This window comes from Rhinatrema bivittatum, chromosome 8, assembly GCF_901001135.1.
Source record: "Rhinatrema bivittatum chromosome 8, aRhiBiv1.1, whole genome shotgun sequence".
In the NCBI taxonomy this organism is placed as follows: domain Eukaryota; kingdom Metazoa; phylum Chordata; class Amphibia; order Gymnophiona; family Rhinatrematidae; genus Rhinatrema; species Rhinatrema bivittatum.
Window position 1 is genome coordinate 79,086,919 of NC_042622.1, and position 21,831 is coordinate 79,108,749.

Sequence of the window (21,831 nt, forward strand, 5' to 3'; positions counted from 1 at the left end):
CACCACTCCCCTTTGGCAATCCCTCGTCTGGTGGGCAACCCCATCCAATCTGGAGCAGGGTGTGCCCTTCTGGAGCCCATAGCCCCAGATTGTCCTCACCACAGATACATCTCAGGGAGCCCATGTTGCAGACCTCCACACTCAAGGTCCTTGCAGGAGATGCAGTCACAGATAAACTTCCTGGAATTATGGGTGATCTGGTACGCCCTGAGCACCTGCACAACAAAGTAGTCCTGGTTCAGACCGACAGTCGGGTGGCGACGTGGTATCTGAACAAGCAGGGAGGATTGTATGCCCTCTGTCAGGAAGCTGTCCAGATCTGGTTGTAGGCCCTCGGGAACTGCGTTCTCCTCTGGGTGGTGATCTCCCTGAGATGGACAACATCTAAGCGGACTCCTTGAGTCAAGGCCTTCTGACCTCATGAGTGGTCTCTCAATCAAGAGGTAGCGAACCGCATCTTTCGCTTGTGGAGACCCCCAGACATGGACCTGTTTGCTTCCCCAGAAAAAAAGAAAGAGGATCAATTCTGCTCCTTAGGCCGGGTGAGTAGAGGATCAGTGTCTGATACCATTTCACTTCACTGGGGCACTGATCTGCTGTATGCTTACCCTCCCCTTCCACTGATCTCAAAAACACTCCAAAAGCTCCAACAGGACTGAGGTACCATGATCCTGGATGCATTTTTTTGGCCTCACCAGATCTGGTTCCCGCTTATACGGGAGCTGGCCTCGTGCTCTCCAATCCGGTTGGGAACTGCTCTGGAACTGATCTCTCAGGAGCAGGGCAGGCTCCGCCACCCCAACCTCCAAGCCCTGTCTCTCACGGCTTGGATGTTGACTGGGTGACTCTATAGGCTCTGGACCTTTCGGAAGGCATATCTTGAGTCTTCTTGGAGTCCAGAAAACCCTCCATGAGAAAATCTTACAATCTCAAGTGGAAGCAGTTTTCGGCTTGGTGTATTGGACATGGTCTGGAGCTTTTGGACTACCTATTGCACCTCTCCAAGTCTGGTCTGCAGACCACTTTGGTGAGGATTCACTTTAGTGCCATCGGAGCATACCATCAGGGGAGAGATGGGTGGTTCATGCGGGGCTTGTTGCAACTTAAGCATCCAGCAGTCTCCTGGGACCTCAATGTAGTCCTGTCCCAGCTCATGAAGGCTCCATTTGAGCCCTTGTGTTCTTGCGACCTGAAGTACTTATCCTCGAAGGACATTTTCTTGGTAGAGGTTACTTCAGCATGCAGGGTCAGTGAATTGTAGTCTCTGGTGTCATACCCCCCTTATACCAAACTTTCAGGCCGATTCAGTAAAAGTCACGGGAGAGCGTGCAAGCTCACAGGCCACTCTCCTGTGTGCACGATTCACTATTCAAATGAGGGCCTGCGGTAGAAAGAGGCGCTAGGGACACTAGCACGTCCCTAGCGCCTCTTGTTGGACAGGAGCGGTGGCTGTCAGCGGGTTTGAGAGCAGACGCTCAATTTTGCCAGCGTCGGTTCTCAATCCTGCTGACAGCCAAGGGTTTGGAAACCGGACACCGACAAAATTGAGCATCTGGTTTTCAACCTGCGAGCCGCGGGACGAATTTTTTTTTTTTAATTATTTTTTACTTTTGGGACCTCCGACTTCATATCGCCATGATATGAAGTCGGAGGATGTACAGAAAAGCAGTTTTTACTGCTTTTCTGTACACTTTCCCGGTGCCAAGAGACATTAATGCCTACCTTGGGTAGGCGCTAATTTCTGAAAGTAAAATGTGCAGCTTGGCTGCACATTTTACTTAGTGAATTGCGTGGGAATAACTAATAGGGCCATCAACATGCATTTGCATGTTGCGGGAGCTATTAGTTTCGGGGGGTTGGACGCGCGTTTTCGACCCCTTAAGGAATAAGGGGTAAAGCTAGCGCGTCGAAAACGCGTGTCCAAACGGGGATTAACAGTGCGCTCCACCGAAGCGCACTGTATTGTATCGACCTGTTTGTCATGATAAAGTGGTCTTATGTAAGCATCCGAAGTTCCTCCCTAAGGTAGTCTCGGAGTTCCATCTCAATCACTCCATTGTCCTGCCTTCCTTTTTTCCAAGGCTTACACGTTCACCAAGGTGAACGGGCACTGCAAAGTCTGGATTATAAAAGGGCTCTGGCCTTTTATCTGAAACAGACGGCACCTCACCGCCTGTCCACTCAACTTTGTCTCCTTTGACAAAAACAGTTTGGGGGTTGCAGTGTCTAAGCAGACCTTATCCCATTGGCTAGCAGACTGTATTTCCTTCTGCTACGCTCAAGCGGGCTTGAAGGTTACGTCAAGGCTAATTCCGTTTGGGCCATGTCTGTTTCAGTGGCTCACTTGCATGCCATCCCCATTGACGAGATATGTAGGGCGGCAGCCTGGAGTTCCTTCCACACGTTCGCCTCTCATTATTGTCTGGATAAGGATGGCCGATGTGACAGTCATTTTGGACAGTCAGTCCTCTGTAATGTTTTTCAGCCATGAAACCTCCAACTCTTTCTACCGTGAGCCTGTCCTTGGATGCAGACTTGCTCCCCTAGTTATAGCAGCTGTAGTTGTTGTGCATGTTGGCACCTGTTCTATGCTGCACATATTGGGAGCAGCTTGGAGCTACATAATCACCCATGTGTGAGGACTACCATCCTGCTTGTCCTTGGAGAAAGCAGAGTTGCTTACCTGTAACGGGTGTTCTCCAAGGACAGCAGGATGTTAGTCCTCACGAAACCTGCCCGCCACCCTGCGGAGTTGGGTTTCTTTCAGTTTATTTTATTTTTCGCGAACTCTATTATAAGATTGAAGAGGGACCCCGTGTGGTTAGTGGCATGCTGGGCATGCTCAGTGTTTGTCAGAGTTTCCTGTGCCGAGCTCCATCTGATGACGACACCCATGTGTGAGGACTAACATCTTGCTGTCCTTGGAGAACACCTGTTACAGGTAAGCAACTCTACTTTATCGGTTAGAATAAATTTCTCTTTTTTGCCTTTATTTTTTCAGCCACTTCTTTGGAAAAGCCTACCAGTTTCCTTTTTCTTCTTACTTTATAAAGAAAAGATTTATTGCCATTATATCTTCTTTTAGTTTGGCCCTCTCTTGTTCCACGTCACCTATCTTTAGCTCCTCCTCAGGGTACTTCCCCATTTTACCAAAGTTAGTATTTTTAAAATCTAGGACTTTGAGCTTCCTGTGGCTTCTTTCCACCTCAGCCATCTCAAACCATACTTTCTGATCACTGGGCTCAAGTCATCCCCTCCCTGAACATTAGAGATAATGTAATAAAATAAGTAAGGGAGTTTTCTGGATAGAGAACAAGTTCTCTTTTTAAACCTTCTATCTCTTCTTGCTGATGTATGGAGGAAAATCCAATAGTCAGAAAGATATACGAAAGACTACTTGAATTTATAGTTCTTCTATAGCTTTTCCTTTGCTTCTCCTGATGAAATGAGAAGACTAGCCCAAGACTTATAGCATCAGGATTCCAGATATTTGTCTGCTGCCATCTGGGGTAAGGTAAATGCATAGCTGGATGGCAGAAAGCATTATCCAAGTTCTGTTCTTGTTGGATTTTTTTTCTCTCAAGGTGTGTGGGAACGCATTGATGAAACAATATCAGACCCAGTTCTGGAAACTAATCTTGCTGATTAAAGAGGACTACTTCCCGAGGTATGAGATATGAGCAGCTGGGGTATGATGATGTCTCATCTGTATGTCAGGAGACACATCTCTGAGTTTGTAACTTGAAAAATGTGTGTGTGGAGCTGGCAGGGCCTCACTGCTTTCTTTCCTCTGTAGGATTGAAATGATTACGAATTCTGGACAGATGGGTTCTGTCACTCGGCTCAAGCAATTCTTGCAGGTAAAGGCCTGAACTTATCTATGATTTTTCAGAGAGGGAGCCATATTAATCTATAGCGGGAGGCTAAATTAATCTGTCTGTAAGGTTCCACCAGGCTCTGTCATTTTGTCTTTGATTTATTTATTTACTGATTTTGTATGTTATCATTCGGTGAAGCCATCACAATGGTTTACAAGATAATAAATAAATAGTATACAACATATAAAAACATGAATACAATACTAATATAAAATAATGGTGAGGCAGAGCAAATATTGTTTGAATCGATTAAAAAAAAACCAGAGTTAAATAAAAGACATTATAAAAGGAAGAATCATTATTAAGAGCATTTCATAATAGAGATAAGGTGTAGTGTGGTTAAATGTAGGGGAGTAAGTGTAGAAGACAAAGTGCATTGTTAAGAGTCTTGGTATGCCTGTTTGCCTGTTTCATATCATTAATGTTTGTGTGGACAAGCATAACAAATTGGCCATACAAGATGAGTGATGTCATCTGATGGCGCAGAGTTCTCTATTCTCTCCTAGCCCAGAAATTTCTTTGAGTCCTTTCTGGGCATATGTAGATAAGAACATAAGAAACATAAGAAAATGCCATACTGGGTCAGACCAAGGGTCCATCAAGCCCAGCATCCTGTTTCCAACAGTGGCCAATCCAGGCCATAAGAACCTGGCAAGTACCCAAAAACTAAGTCTATTCCATGTTACTATTGCTAATGGCAGTGGCTATTCTTTAACGGGCGGATTTTAAAAGCCCTGCTCGCGTAAATCCACCCGGATTTACGCGAGCAGGGCCTTGCATGCCTATTTTCCATAGGCCGCCGGCGCACGCAGAACCCCGGGACGCGCGTATGTCCCGAGGTTTGTTGAAGGGGGCGTGTTGGGGCGTGTCGGGGGGCGGGACCCGATGATGCTGCATTTTGGGGGCGGGACGTGGCGTTTTGAGGACGGCCCGGGGGCGTGGTCCAGGCCTCCAGACCAGCCCCCGGGTCGGAAGATGGCGCGCCAGCAGTCCGCTGGCGCGCGTAGATTTACGTCTGCTTCTCGCAGGCGTAAATCTATGGACAAAGGTAAGGGGGGGGTTTAGATAGGGCCGGGGGGGTGGGTTAGGTAGAGGAAGGGAGGGGAAGGTGAGGGGAGGGCGAAAGAGAGTTCCCTCCGAGGCCGCTCCGATTTCGGAGCGGCCTCGGAGGGAATGAAGGCAGGCTGCGCGGCTCAGCGTGCGCCGATCCAGGATTTTAGAGGATACGCGCGGCTATGCGCGTATCTTATAAAATCCAGCGTACTTTTGTTTGCGCCTGCTGCGCAAACAAAAGTACGCAACTGCGCTGTTTCTAAAAATCTACCCCTAAGTGAACTTAATAGCAGGTAATGGACTTCTCCTCCAAGAACTTATCCAATCCTTTTTTTAAACACCGCTATACTAACTGCACTAACCACATACTCTGGCAACAAATTCCAGAGTTTAATTGTGCGTTGAGTAAAAAAGAACGTTCTCCGATTAGTTTTAAATGTGCCCCATGCTAACTTCATGGAGTGCCTAGTCTTTCTACTATCCGAAAGAGTAAATAACCGATTCTCATCTACCCGTTCTAGACCTCTCATAATTTTAAACATCTCTATCATATCCCCCCTCAGCCATCTCTTCTCCAAGCTGAAAAGTCCTAACCTCTTTAGTCTTTCCTCATAGGTGAGCTGTTCCATTCCTCTTATCATTTTGGTAGCCCTTCTCTGTACCTTCTCCATCACAATTATATCTTTTTTGAGATGCGGCGGCCAGAATTGTACACAGTATTTAAGGTGCGGACTCACCATGGAGCGATACAGAGGCATTATGACATTTTCCGTTTTATTCACCATTCCCTTTCTAATAATTCCCAACATTCTGTTTGCTTTTTTGACTGCTGCAGCACACTGAACTGACGATTTCAATGTGTTATCCACTATGACGCCTAGATCTCTTTCTTGGGTAGTAGCACCTAATATGGAACCTAACATTGTTTAATTATAGCATGGGTTATTTTTCCCTATATGCATCACCTTGCACTTATCCACATTAAATTTCATCTGCCATTTGGATGCCCAATTTTCCAGTCTCACAATGGTTTCCTGCAATTTATAACAATCTGCTTGTGATTTAACTACTCTGAACAATTTTGTGTCATTTGCAAATTTGATTATCTCACTCATCGTATTTCTTTCCAGATCATTTATAAATATATTGAAAAGTAAGGGTCCCAATACAGATCCCTGAGGCACTCCACTGTCCACTCCCTTCCACTGAGAAAATTGTCCATTTAATCCTACTCTGTTTCCTGTCTTTTAGCCAGTTTGCAATCCACGAAAGGACATCGCCACCTATCCCATGACTTTTTACTTTTCCTAGAAGCCTCTCATGAGGAACTTTGTCAAACGCCTTCTGAAAATCCAAGTATACTACATCTAAGGGTTCACCTTTATCCACGTGCTTATTAACTCCTTCAAAAAAGTAAAGCAGATTTGTGAGGCAAGACTTGCCCTGGGTAAAGCCATGCTGACTTTGTTCCATTAAACCATGTCTTTCTATATGTTCTGTGATTTTGATATTTAGAACACTTTCCACTATTTTTCCTGGCACTGAAGTCAGGCTAACCGGTCTGTAGTTTCCCGGATCGCCCCTGGAGCCCTTTTTAAATATTGGGGTTACATTTGCTATCCTCAAGTCTTCAGGTACAATGGATGATTTTAATGATAGGTTACAAATTTTTACTAATAGGTCTGAAATTTCATTTTTTAGTTCCTTCAGAACTCTGGGGTGTATACCATCCGGTCCAGGTGATTTACTACTCTTCAGTTTGTCAAGCAGGCCTACCACATCTTCTAGGTTCACCGTGATTTGATTCAGTCCATCTGAATCATTACCCATGAAAACCTTCTCCATTCTGGGTACCTCCCCAACATCCTCTTCAGTAAACTCCGAAGCAAAGAAATCATTTAATCTTTCTGCGATGGCCTTATCTTCTCTAAGTGCCCCTTTAACCCCTCGATCATCTAACGGTCCAACTGACTCCCTCACAGGCTTTCTGCTTCGGATATATTTTAAAAAGTTTTTACTGTGAGTTTTTGCTCTACAGCCAACTTCTTTTCAAATTCTCTCTTAGCCTGTCTTATCAATGTCTTACATTTAACTTGCCAACGTTTATGCTTTATCCTATTTTCTTCTGTTGGATCCTTCTTCCAATTTTTGAATGAAGATCTTTTGGCTAAAATAGCTTCTTTCACCTCCCCTTTTAACCATGCCGGTAATCGTTTTGCCTTCTTTCCACCTTTCTTAATGTGTGGAATACATCTAGACTGTGCTTCTATAATGGTATTTTTTAACAATGACCATGCCTCTTGAACATTTTTTACTTTTGTAGCTGCTCCTTTCAGTTTTTTTCTAACAATTTTTCTCATTTTATCAAAGTTTCCCTTTTGAAAGTTTAGCACGAGAGCCTTGGATTTTCACACTGTTCCTCTTCCAGTCATTAAATCAAATTTGATCATATTATGATCACTATTGCTAAGCGGCCCCACCACCATTACCTCTCTCACCAAGTCCTGTGCTCCACTGAGAATTAGAACTAAAATTGCTCCCTCTTTCGTCTGTTCCTGAACCAATTGCTCCATAAAGCTATCATTTATTCCATCCAGGAACGTTATCTCTCTAGCATGTCCCGATGATACATTTACCCAGTCAATATTGGGGTAATTGAAGTCTAGACACCAAAAGTGCAGAAAAGAATTTAGTCCAAACCACGTAGTTCAAAAAGCTCTACAGAGCGTAAACAGTTTTTATTCTTGAACGGCAACTCCACTGATTCACAAAATACCAATTTAGACCGCGTCCCCCGACACGGTCCCGTGTTTCGCCTAGGGCTGCATCGGGGGGGAGCAACAATTTTTACATGGCACTGTAAATAAAGTATATACAGGTTAGGACTTAGAGCTGCAAAATACCGACACATATCTTATTTCACAAATATCTAACATACCTGAATGCACAGCAGTTTCAAAATTGGCAGGGAGCGCGTCCATCTTACGTACAGACAGGCATTTAAACCTCACGGAGTTGGCGCGAAATCAGGTTGACAGGTCACATGGTCAAGGAGGGGCCAATCACATCGGCCCCCGTTCCTGAGGCGCAACTAGCAGTACGAACAGCAAGCGCTTCTTCTGGTGATCCCACACCGATTTATGTAAATAAATGCCATTCGAGTTCCCGATTCAGCCCACTTGGTGTTACTGTGTTAAGGTAAAAAATCCACCTCTGTTCAACTCGTCCTAACTGTTCACTATAGTTGCCTCCCCGGGGTGAACGGGGGACAACCTCAATAATACGGAAGGTCAAGTCAGCAAGAGTATGTTCCCTTTGAATCCAGTGTGACACAAGTGGTTCATTTTCACGAGAGTGGCGGATGTTAGAACAGTGTTCAATTATGCGTGTTTTAATCATTCTGGAGGTCTTACCCACATAGATCAAGGGGCAGGGACAGGTGATGATATAAATTACTCCTTTAGAAGTACAATTTGAAGGGGCCCTGAGTGGAAAAACTTTACCAGTGATAGGATGTGTAAAGGAGGTGCAGGTTACAGTATACTGACACACTGTACAATGGCCACAAGGTTGATGTATGGCTGGGGTTAAAGGAACCACTGGGTCTAGATTGAGATCTGCATGAATGAGTCTATCACGGAGATTGCGCCCTCGACGGTAAGTAAACCTTAAAGGTCCTTGAAAAAGGCGATTCAATGAAAGAGACTGCCAATGTCTGCGAATAATGGTGGTGACCTGACGACTCAAAGTAGAAAAAGGAATAATACAATTATTAACATTTTCGGATGAATGAGAACGTGGAAGGAATAACCAGTTCCGGTTGACATACAGTGCCCGTTTAAAGGCCTGCTTTATTACTTGAGGCGGATACCCCCTTGATGTTGAACCCCAGGATGTTGAACAGTATGAGGCTGAGGTCTATCGTCAGCTACTTGACCAGTCTTTTTATTTCCCATTACCGGGTGATCCCACACCTGATTTGGTACATCAGATTAAGGAAATTGTACAGGATGCAGCAGATGCAAAAATATTGACCTCTAGGGAAGCTAAGTTTTTGGTAATTGACTTTCTGAAAATACCGGTGTTTTATACCTTACTCAAGGTTCATAAAACTTTACATCATCCCCCTGGTCGCCCTATCGTGGCAGGGATTGGGTCTGTTTTGGAGCCTCTGTCACAGTTCGTCGATTTATTTTTAAAACCTTGGGTCCCAAAAATCCATTCCTATATCCGTGATTCTGCTCATTTAATTACCATCTTAGACAATACACCCCTTCCTCCTACCCCCTTCTTTTTTGTCACCCTGGATATAGTCTCTTTATACACTAACATTCCGCAAGCTGAGGCGTTAAAAATCATTGAAGAGACTCTGAATTTACGCCAAGCCCCATATCGGGTCCCCACGTCATTTTTAACCACTCTGGCGAAGTTAGCCTTGACAAAAAATTATTTCCGGTTTAAACAGTCCTTTTTTCAGCAAATAAAGGGCACGGCGATGGGGGCTACTATGGCCCCCAGTCTGGCGTGCCTTTTTGTGGCTCGATTCGAAGAAACCTATGTATATCCGTCTGAAGGTTTTCAATATATTACTCTTTGGCGTCGGTTTATTGACGATATTTTTTTGGTATGGCAAGGCACTGACATCCAGTTTTTTCTTTTTTTAGACTGGTTGAATTCATGTGATCCGAACATTCAGTTTAATTTTGTAATTAATTCCTGCCAAATTCCATTTTTGGATATTTTAATATCTGTCTCTGAGAATCATTTTATCACCACTATTTACCGTAAAGAAACTGACAGAAATACTTTATTGTCTTTTCAGAGTTGTCATCCACGAAATTTACGGCGGAACATACCGACTGGGCAATTTCTGCGTTTGCGCAGACTGTGTTCCACTCGGGCTGAATTTGTATCCCAAGCTAAGTTCATGACTGAGAGATTTTTATCAAGGGGGTATCCGCCTCAAGTAATAAAGCAGGCCTTTAAACGGGCACTGTATGTCAACCGGGACTGGTTATTCCTTCCACGTTCTCATTCATCCGAAAATGTTAATAATTGTATTATTCCTTTTTCTACTTTGAGTCGTCAGGTCACCACCATTATTCGCAGACATTGGCAGTCTCTTTCATTGAATCGCCTTTTTCAAGGACCTTTAAGGTTTACTTACCGTCGAGGGCGCAATCTCCGTGATAGACTCATTCATGCAGATCTCAATCTAGACCCAGTGGTTCCTTTAACCCCAGCCATACATCAACCTTGTGGCCATTGTACAGTGTGTCAGTATACTGTAACCTGCACCTCCTTTACACATCCTATCACTGGTAAAGTTTTTCCACTCAGGGCCCCTTCAAATTGTACTTCTAAAGGAGTAATTTATATCATCACCTGTCCCTGCCCCTTGATCTATGTGGGTAAGACCTCCAGAATGATTAAAACACGCATAATTGAACACTGTTCTAACATCCGCCACTCTCGTGAAAATGAACCACTTGTGTCACACTGGATTCAAAGGGAACATACTCTTGCTGACTTGACCTTCCGTATTATTGAGGTTGTCCCCCGTTCACCCTGGGGAGGCAACTATAGTGAACAGTTAGGACGAGTTGAACAGAGGTGGATTTTTTACCTTAACACAGTAACACCAAGTGGGCTGAATCGGGAACTCGAATGGCATTTATTTACATAAATCGGTGTGGGATCACCAGAAGAAGCGCTTGCTGTTCGTACTGCTAGTTGCGCCTCAGGAACGGGGGCCGATGTGATTGGCCCCTCCTTGACCATGTGACCTGTCAACCTGATTTCGCGCCAACTCCGTGAGGTTTAAATGCCTGTCTGTACGTAAGATGGACGCGCTCCCTGCCAATTTTGAAACTGCTGTGCATTCAGGTATGTTAGATATTTGTGAAATAAGATATGTGTCGGTATTTTGCAGCTCTAAGTCCTAACCTGTATATACTTTATTTACAGTGCCATGTAAAAATTGTTGCTCCCCCCCGATGCAGCCCTAGGCGAAACACGGGACCGTGTCGGGGGACGCGGTCTAAATAAGTATTTTGTGAATCAGTGGAGTTGCCGTTCAAGAATAAAAACTGTTTACGCTCTGTAGAGCTTTTTGAACTACGTGGTTTGGACTAAATTCTTTTCTGCACTTTTGGTGTCTGGATATTATTGAAGTGCAGTATTCTTTGCTCTGTGGTGTTTTGGGTAATTGAAGTCTCCCATTATTACTGCACTACCAATTTGGTTAGCTTCCCTAATTTCTCTTAGCATTTCACTGTCCGTCTCACCATCTTGACCAGATGGATGGTAGTATACCCCTATCACTATAGTCTTCCCTGTCACACAGGGGATTTCTACCCATAAAGATTCAATTTTGTATTTAGTCTCATGCAGGATGTTGATCCTGTTGGACTCTATGCCATCCCGGACATAAAGCGCCACATCTCCTCCCGGGTGCTCCTCTCTGTCATTGCGATATAATTTGTACCCCGGTATAGCACTGTCCCATTGGTTATCCTCTTTCCACCATGTCTCTGAGATGCCTATGTCTATGTCATCATTCACTGCTATACATTCTAATTCTTCCATCTTACTACTTAGACTTCTGGCATTAGCATACAAACATTTCAAAGTTTGTTTTTTGTTTGTATTTTCATTCTGCTTTTTAATTGATAGGGATAAGTTAGAATTTTTTAGCTCAGGTGAGTTTTTAGTTACAGGCACTTGAACTATTTTTCTAATTACTGGAACCTCACTGTTGGGATCCCCTTATTCTAATGCATCATTAGTATCCTTTGAAGATACCTCTCTCCGAACCATGTGCTGCTGAGCGACTGTCTGCTTTCCCCTTTGTTCTAGTTTAAAAGCTGCTCTATCTCCTTTTTAAAGGTTTTATTTTATTTATTTATTTAAGTTTTTTATATACCAACATTCAGGACGGTGGTCCCATCATGCTGGTTCACAAGAAACAGGGGTGAAATTATAATAAACTTTACCATTTAAACAAAAGTGCAGAAAAGCAGTTACATATAACAAGGAAAACAATAACTTGGAATGAGAGAGGAAATGAAGATCAGATAGTTATATACAAGTATAAATAACATTGTGAAAGGTGGTTATTAACGCTAATGTTAGCGGAGCTTGTTGCATGAAGGGAGTTAGATGGAGTTGGAGTTGGGGAAGGCCTGTGTGAACAGCCACGTTTTGAGTCTTTTCTTGAATGTTGAAATGTTGGGTTCCATTCTAAGATCGGGGGGAATGGAGTTCCATAATGTTGGACCGGCTGTGGAGAATGCCCGATCTCTAAGCGTGATGTGTCTGGTAGTCTTGGCTGGAGGTACTTGAAGTGATCCTTTGTAAGCATCTCTTGTCGGTCTTGTGGAATGGTGTAATCGGAGAGGAATATGGAGATCGATTGGGGCTAATTGATGAATGTTTTTGAAAATGGTGAGAATGGCCTTGTAGATTATTCTGAAGTGGATGGGCAGCCAATGGAGGTCCATCAAGATGGGTGTTATGTGTTCTCTTCTCCTGGTGTTGGTGAGTATACGGGCGGAGGCATTTTGTACCATTTGTAATGGTTTGGTATGTGATGAAGGGAGACCAAGCATGATGGTGTTACAATAGTCCAGCTTTGCGAAAATGATTGATTGTAGGATCGTTCTGAAGTCATGTGTGTGGAAGAGAGGTCGTATTCTTTTCAGCACTTGGAGCTTATAAAAGCAGTCTCTGGTGGTTTTGTTGATGTTGGCTTTCAGGTTTAGGTGATTGTCAATTTGAACTCCAAGATCTCTCACTTGTGTAGTGCTTGGTACGATAGGATGAGTGTATGTGATGGAACTGTTTTCAGGAGTGATGAGTAGAAGTTCCGTTTTTGATGAATTTATTATCAGGTTGAGACTTGTAAGCAGTTGTTTGATATTTTGGAGGCAGGATTCCCAGTAGAACAGTGTTTTTGCGAGCGATTCTTCGATGGGGATCAGTACCTGAATATCGTCGGCGTATAGAAAATGTTTGAGATTGAGGTCAGTGAGAAGTTTACATAAGGGTAACAGATAAATGTTAAACAAGGTAGGAGACAGGGATGAACCCTGAGGGACTCCTACTGCTGCGGGGTGTAGAGAGGATTCTTTATTATGAATTTTGACCTTATAACCTCTATTGCTGAGGAAGGTTCTGAACCATGATAGGGCAGTGCCTGAGATACCTATGGCTGATAATTGGTTGATGAGAAGGGAGTGATTGACCGTATCAAATGCAGACGAGAGGTCAAGTAGTATCAGAAGGAAGGCTTGTCCTTTGTCTAAGCCTAGGATGATGTAGTCAGTCATAGAGATGAGGAGGGCTTCCGTGCTTAAGGTTTTACGGAATCCGTATTGTGATGGAAATAGAAGGTTGTTGTCTTCAATGTGGTTTGAGAGTCGTGAATTTACCAATTTTTCCATTATCTTGGCTATGAATGGGAGGTTAGCTATCGGTCTGAAATTTTTAGGATCGTTTGGGTCGAGATTTGGTTTTTTGAGAAGGGGTTTGAGTGAGGCAAGTTTGAGGTTGTCCGGGTAGAGTCCTTGTGTGAGGGAGCAATTTATGATGTCTGCCAGGGTTTTGGAGATAGATTCTGGAATTGCTAGTAGTAGTTTGGCTGGGATGTGATCCGAAGGATGAGAGGAAGGTTTCATTTTCCTTAGGATTCCTTGGATCTCAGCGGATGAAGTTGTGTCGAGTTCTTCTAAACGAGTGTAGTTGATTGAGGGTTGAGGAGTGGTTAGTGGAACAGTGGGGTTCGTGGGGAGCTGCGATAGGAGAGTATTGATTTTATTGTTGAAGAAAAGAGCTAGTTCTTCTGCTTTTGATTGAGCTTGGTCATGTGAGATCTCAGGTTGTTTAACTTGTGTGAGGTTGGCTACATAGCTGAAGAGGGCTTTGGCATCGAAAACAAGGTCGTGTATCTTTGAGGCGTAGTAGTCCCTCTTGGATCTTAGGGTGCTTGATTTGTATTGATGCAGAGATGCTTTGTAGATTGAAAGGGTGTTGGTTCCTGGGTTTTTGCGCCATTTAGACTCGTTTTGTCTTAGATGGAGTTTGAGCTTTCTTAATTCTGCTGAGAACCATGGCTGTCTTTTGGAGGAATTCTGGTGTGGTTTTTTTGTAATAAGAGGGCATAGTTTGTTGGCTATAGTTTCGGTGATTGTGTTCCATGATCGAAGTGCTGCGTTCGGATCTGTCAGGTCCAGTTGGTGGAGTAGTGGAGATAGGTGATTATTAAGGTCTTCTGGTTAGCGCCAGCAGTCTAGTTCCACCCTGGTTAAGGTGGAGCCCATCCCTTCGGAAGAGACTCCCCTTCCCCAAAAGGTTCCCCAGTTCCTAACAAAACTGAATCCCTCTTCCTTGCACCATCGTCTCATCCACGCATTGAGACTCTGGAGCTCTGCCTGCCTCTGGTGACTTGCGCGTGGAACAGGGAGCATTTCAGAGAATGCTACCCTGGAGGTTCTGGATTTAAGCTTTCTACCTAAGAGCCTAAATTTGGCTTCCAGAACCTCCCTCCCACATTTTCCTATGTCGTTGGTGCCCACATGTACCACGACAGCCAGCTCCTCCCCAGCACTGTCTAAAATCCTATCTAGGTGACGCGTGAGGTCCGCCACCTTGGCACCAGGTAGGCATGTTACCAGGCGATCCTCACGCCCACCAGCCACCCAGCTATCTACATTCCTAATAATCGAATCACCAACTATGACGGCCGACCTAACCCTTCCCTCTTGGGCAGTAGGCCTTGGGGAGTTATCTTCAGTGCAAAATGCCAATGCATCACCTGGAGAGCAGATCCTTGCTACAGGATCCTTTCCTGCTGCACCTGGTTGGTGCTCTCCCATCATGAGACCTTCTTCCTCCAAGGCAGCACCAGGGCTGCCAGTCTGAAGTTGGGACTTGACTACTATGTCCCTGAAGGTCTCATCTATATACCTCTCTGTCTGCCTCAGCTCCTCCAGGTCTGCCACTCTAGCCTCCAGAGATCGGACTCGTTCTCTGAGAGCCAGGAGCTCTTTGCATCGCATGCAAAGAGCATGTTTATGTTCCGTTTTTTTTTTTTGTTCACACCCTCTTGTTATATGTAAACCGGCATGATGGGGTTTCTAATCTCGAATGCCGGTATAGAAAAACTATAAATAAATAAATAAATGCACATGTACAACTTCTCACCAGTGGGTAAAAAATCATACATGTGACACTTCATGCAAAAGACTGGGAAGCCCCCCTCTTGCTGCTGGACTGCTGCCTTCATCTCAATTTTGATCAGTTCCTAGTTAAGTTTTAGGTTGCTGTGGGAGTAGGAATGTGTCTAACGTCCTTTAAATGTATTAGTGAATTAACTATTTATTTTATTTATTTAGCACTTTTATATACCGACTTTCCAATAACAGAGTTACTGATCAATTCGGTTTACATTCTAAACAGAAACATTGACAAGTTAATGTCTTACAATGAACAGGTAGCAGGAACTTGGATACAGATATATGGGGTTAATAACATAACGTAAATGCTACGGAGCCAAATGTTGGCTAAGGAAATAGGTGATAGGTATAAGGCTGGGTATTTGATTTTTAGACTGCCAAGGATTCATAGATGACCTGATAGTTCTTTGGGGGTACTAGAGAGAACTAGAGATGATTAATATAGTTCTCTACTGGTTACCAAAGGAGGGATCCTTGGCAGGTAAAGTTCCGCAGATTGATGATTATGAGAAAGCTTGGTTGAATAACCAGGTCTTTAGTCTTTTTTTAAATGTAGTAGGGCATTGCACTGATCTGAGGTCTGACGGGAGAGCGTTCCAGAGTTTGGGACCGGCTGTAGAGAAGGCTCTTTTGCTTAATGCTGTCTTCATCGGTGGAATCTGAAGGTTGTTTCTGTAGGCTTGTCTCACTGGTCTAGTGGAGGTGTGGAGTTGGAGAGGTATTTTGAGCTCGAGTGGGGCAATGTTATGTAGTGCCTTGTGGATTGATGAGAGCACTTTGAAGAGTATTCTGAATTTGACGGGAAGCCAGTGTAGGCTTTTTAAAATGGGTGAAATGTGTTCTCTTTTGTTAGTCTTGGTTAGGATCCTTGCTGAAGCATTTTGCAACATCTGAAGAGGTTTTATGGCGTTTGCAGGGAGGCCTAGTAGTAGTGAATTGCAGTAATCTATTTTAGTAAGAATGATTGCCTGTAGAACTAATCTGAAATCTTGAAAATGGAGGAGAGGTCTCAGTCTTTTTAAGACTTGTAATTTGAAGAATCCATCCTTTACGATGTTCTTGATGAGAGATCTGTAGTTCATTTGGTTATCTAGTATAACTCCTAGATTTCTGACTTGTGGTGACAATATTAATTGAGAAGACAGGTTGGTAATTGTGTCTGGTAGTGGCCTACTGGGGTCTGATCAAATTCTCCATAAAGTTTTTGTTGATTTTATTTTATTTTTTTTTTGTGAAAGTGGCACCTGCCTATAAATTAAGGGATGAGCTAGGGGTGGGAGGGTTGGGAGGGTTGGGAAATACAAACAGTCTAACTTCAGTTAGTCACCCAGAGTGACTCCCTGCTCTCTTGATTAACAAATGTTGGTCCCTATTCAAACCCAATCACACTACCTCAACACCTTTCCAAGGTGAGTAACTGGGCTGAACTATTCAATGTTTTTACTTAGGTTTACACTGCTCCTAGCTTATTTCTAGCTTCTGGCTACTTTTTGGGTTTGTTTGTTTTTTTTTTGTGGGGGGTTTTTTGTGTGTGTGTGGTTTTTTTTTTCAATACAAACACTCAATTTGTATTAAATGCAAACACTCAGTTCTTGAAAAGTCTGCAGAACACTCAGTTCTGCAGACTTTTAAAAATAAACACACTACCTACTGCTTACTAGCTACCTTATTGACTGACTATTTAAAAATACAAACAGTCTAACTTGTTTATTCACTGCCTTTCTGACTATTAAAGGCACAAACACACTAAATAATATTCCCAGATAGTTAACTTTGCCCCAATACTTTTAAAAAAGACAATGTCCCAAGCAAAAACTTACTGATTCCTTTCAGCCACCAGCAAGGTGATCCTCTCCTCTCAGTGTTCCTATGCTAGTATTGCCGCAAGCCCTATTGCAGACTTTTTTTCGTCCACTTCACAAATGGTTATATTTTCTCTCCTCTCACGTCAGCCATGTCTTGGGGGGGGGGGGGGGAGGAAGGAAGTCAAAAGTTCCACGTTCTGGAAACCTACATCCATTGTTGACATCAAGATCTTCCTCAGAAGAAGGGCAAAAGCCAATTTAAATCTTGTGGAAAATGCTACCATAAGATGGCTTTGGCAGTCCAATATTGACTGATGCCTTTTATGTTTAGACCTGGACCATGACAACTTGTCATGAGGCCACTGTGGCAGAATGTCCCCAAAGGTGGTACTATATCACAACCTCAAGCTCCAATACAAGCTTAAGGGGGTCATCAGAGCACAAAAGATCCAAACATCATAGGAAAAGGGAACAGTCCCCATCATCTGACACTTTGAGCTCAAAAAAGTCTTGACGTAGGTCATCAGCACTGAGAGATTAAGGGGCTACATCCCCTATGTCGAAGCACCATAATAAGCAATTGGTGCCATATGGTGATGGCTCAGAGCTGTTGGCGCCAAAGTATGTAGGCGCAGAGGCAACGAGGCTCAAAGGAAATGCCGTAAAGTCGACTGTGTTGAAAAGTGTGGCACCAAAATATTGGCACAATCATTGGTACCAACTCATCAGTGCTGAAAAGTGCGAGTACATAGGTGCGGTCAGCGCACAGCACTGAAGAAAGGTGCAGAATAATCGACTCTTAAAAAGGCTAAGAAGCTCAAACATACTGGCATTTGTAAGTGCTATGTCATCACTACGTCTGCTGCAGCTAAAAGGACTTTCATCATCTGGTTGAAAGGAACTAGAACTTCCTTTTCCCTAGTTTGTAGACTGTCATGTCTTCATGCAAAAACTGTAAACCAATTTTTGTTACAATTTATATGAAGGAATTACTGGACATTCCAAAGACCAATTTTAGAATGCTTAAGAGAAAAATTTAAAATGTAGACTTCCTCCATCTTATATTGTGAAATCTGAAGAGAAACCAAGAGAGGAAACCATTAAGATCTTCAGAAGGACTATAGTTGCATTGATTATCATAAATTATTCCAGATATAGAAATTATAATTGGAGGCCATTCGCCAGATCCTTCATCAGACTTTTTTCCAGAGCCATATAGTGTATTGACACCACCAGAGGAGGCAGAAGCTTTTACTGACTTGCAAGTACTTTTATAATGTTTACAACTGCCAAAACAATTTAAGGCTGTCCCTATGCATCAAGCACTGAAAGATGTGCAATAAAAAATGTGGAAAATGCCCAATTCCATTACATCAGTGGCAAAAAATGTGGATATCAAATATAGAACTCAAAAATGCCCGGGACATAATAAAGTCCAACTACCGCATGATTTGTAAATCATCAAATCAGTGATGAGGAAAGCCAAAAAAAGCAAAAATGTTTTCCAGTACTCCTCCTGGAAAGGATCAAAGGATCCTGGACACAAGTGGCAAGAATGTCTTCCAGAGTGCAACACAATCTTGAATTGAAGCCCACCAATTATAGATGACTTGAAATTTTTACAACTGTCTTCAAAGGCTAAAAATCCATGTAGAAAAACTACCTGAATAAGAACTTAAACAATTCACAGACGTCCTGAAAGATATCGAAGACTGTGCTAACATATCACATGTTCAATATATGACTCTTGAAGCATCCTCCAGAGTTTCAGCTTCAGGAATAGTGGCAAGAAGATTGGCATTGCTGCGTGCTTCTGGACTCTGGGAAGAAATCCATAAGAAGTTGGTGAAAACCTTTTGGTGTGCAAAAAATTATTTGGGGATAAAATCAACAAGACAGTAGAGTAGATCAACAATCAGAGCACCGCACTGCAGTTATTCAGAGATGGATACTTCCTTGTAGAGGAGATACTGTATATAGAAGACCTTATTACTACACTCGAAGTAAATAAGGGGGGGAGTGACGTCACCCTATCGAATGGCTGCCTAGGGCGCTCGCTCCCGAACCCGATTCTACTATCCACTGCCAAGTGTGAGCATCGAATCGCCTGTGAAGCATTTTCAGATAGAATCCGGCTGCAGAAAGTGTCCCGATGTCAGTGAGGAAGAAAATTGTCGATTTAAAGCAATTTTCCTTTGAAAATATTCCACTGCGACCTGCTGAATTTATGCTGGTGGAGGGTACGAATAGGGAAGATGGCGGCCGGGAGGATCCGCCACAAGACAGAGAAGACCCTCTGATAGCACTACCGATCAATGCTGCATCATTACCCTCCCGAAGCGACTTTCAGGCCTGGTTTGGAGATTTGAAAGCGGACATATGGTCGCTGAAAGAAGAAATGAAATTAATGCTTTCGGATTTATGAAGAGATCATGAAGAGCTGGGAGGCCACGTGGATGCAGCGGAACATCGGGTCAGTGAAATAGAAGATCATCAGGACTCGTTACAAAGAGAAGCGAAGCAGCTACAAGAGGACAACTCGACCCTGCGGGACTGGCTGGATGACTTAGAAAATCGATCGAGGCGGGGCAATTTGAGATTTCGTGGGGTCCCGGAGGAATCCACATACGCAGACTGCACTGTAGTCAAGGATATTTGCAATCTCCTTCTATACAACAGTGACCCACCGGGAGGCGGTAAAGAGCCCATCTTGGAGAGAGCACACCGTGCCTTAGCGAAACCACGCAGCAACCAGCCATGGGATATCGTGGTATGTTTTCACTTGTTCCAAGTGAAGGAGAAAGTGCTGGCCTGTGCGCGTAGAAGAAAAGAAATTGTGTGGCAGAGTTACAATATTGAAGTATTCCATGATTTATCTTTTCAGACTATCAAGAAAAGGAGAGAATTTAAAGATATTGTGAGTACCCTCCGTGATGGTGACATTAGATATAGATGGCTTTTCCCCTTCGGACTGGCATTTACAATTAAAGGGGTAGCATCCAGAGTTAAAACGATCAAGGAAGCCCGTTCAATCTTATCAGCTGCGGGCCTAGAGGCGCCAAAGGGATCGCTCCTCAAGTCATTGGACCATTCGGATCCAAAGGGTGCACACATGCGATGGCAAAGAATTCAGTCGGGCAGAAAACGGCTGCACCGGAATTCTGGGGGATCGGTGTCCGCAAAAGACACTAACGGCTGACCAAAGAAGAATTTGGAAGTAGTTTTCTCCAGCCTAATCTGATGATTCGTGGACAGTTGAAGTACATCTAGATCTGTATATGATAATACAATTTATTGGTTACTTCAGAGATAGCTGTCTGGCAGTGGTATCTCTCATGTTACTGTATATTTATTTATTTATTTAAAAACTTTTTTCTATACCATCATTTAGTAGTATACCATCACAATGGTTTATAGATAGGCACATAAATAAGTCTGGTTAGGATTATACTGTTTTTGAACTCGGGCGGGTAGAGGGTGGGCTCCTGGGAGCATTTTGGGAATGACCATTCCTCTTGTTGGTGCTCTTAGGTGGGGGGAAGTGGTGGGGGGTGGGAGGCAGGATGAGCTACCTAGTGGGTTAATAATGGGGTGGTATGTTAGCAGAGTACTAGTTTCTACAGAGGAGAAGGGTGAGAATATATATAGTTGGATTGGGGGGTTGTCATTTGAGGTTGTTGCATTTTCTCATGACTTCATAGATGGCTAGTTTAAAAATTATTTCCTGGAATGTGAAAGGCTTAAATACCTATGTAAAAAGGAAAAAATTAATGGCGGATGCATCTTCCTTACATGCAGATATTCTTTTATGCCAGGAAACATATCTTCGGAAAAGGCATGAATGACTGCTGATGTCTTCCCAATTTCCCTGTCAATTTTTTGCCTCATCTAATAAGGGGAATAGATATTGTGGGGTGGGCATTTTATTTGCTAAAGCATTGGTAGTAGATGTGCTCTCCGTTATATGAGATGTTAACGGAGGTATATTTTGGTAAAATTTCAATTAGGGAATCAGTTGTTCACTGTAGGAAATGTCTATTGCCCAAACACAGGACAAGGGAAATTTTTGGATACCCTCTCTGGTGTAATGGAACTTTGGGCGGAAGGTTCTATAATCATAGGTGACGACTTTAATTTGACACGATACCCTTATCTAGACCATAGCGGGGGAGGGGGGGGGGTCTACGGTAGCCAAGGTCCATAGGGCAAGTCTTAAAGCTATGATGACCACTTGGGGCCTTATCAATATTTGGCGGTTTTTACATCCCACAGAAAGGAAATATACCTTTTTCTCAAAGGTGCATAACATATATTCACGCATCAATCTTATACTAGTGGACAAGGGGTTGGTAAATAACGTACAGCTTATGGATATTGAGCCAATAACGTGGTCAGACCACGCTGCAGTCTGAATTAAACTTCGGACAGCTTCTCCCCAGGGACTGAAGGGGCATTGGAGACTAAATGAAAGCATTTTAGAAGACACTAAGTTTTGCGCGACACTGCGGGAAGTGATGGGCCATTCTATGGAAGAAAATGATACTGGAGAGGTGTCCAAAGGTACAACTTGGGACTGTTTTAAAACAGTGGCCAGGGGATATCTGATAGCCCAAGCCTCGTTTGTTAAAAGAAATAGAGATAAGAAATGGCTAGAGCTTTTGCAAAGGATCGGGAAAGTTGAACTACGTCATAAAAGGAATTTAGATTTGGCTTTGGGGAGGGAACTGGACAATTTACGTAGGGAGTTGCATGATCTAGACGCTAAGACAATTGCTTTTAATCTAGATAAATGACATCAAGAACACTTCGAAGGGGACAATAAAGCAAGTCTGTTACTGGCGAGATCCTTAAAAGCTAGGG

General features: G+C 43.4%; 1 protein-coding gene across 3 annotated transcripts in view; it reads left to right on the forward strand.

The window, feature by feature from the left end:
- Positions 1-21,831, forward strand: part of GLE1 (GLE1 RNA export mediator) — a 181,564-nt gene that overhangs the window by 125,228 nt on the left and 34,505 nt on the right. Inside the window, exons 14-15 of one of the 3 annotated variants that reach the window (XM_029612697.1) lie at positions 3,585-3,667; positions 3,797-3,860. The exons of the other annotated variants lie outside the window; for them this stretch is intronic. Of the exons in view, the coding sequence (XP_029468557.1) occupies positions 3,585-3,667; positions 3,797-3,860 (147 nt within the window). The remainder of the gene's footprint in view (positions 1-3,584; positions 3,668-3,796; positions 3,861-21,831) is intronic. 3 annotated transcript variants of the gene reach the window in all.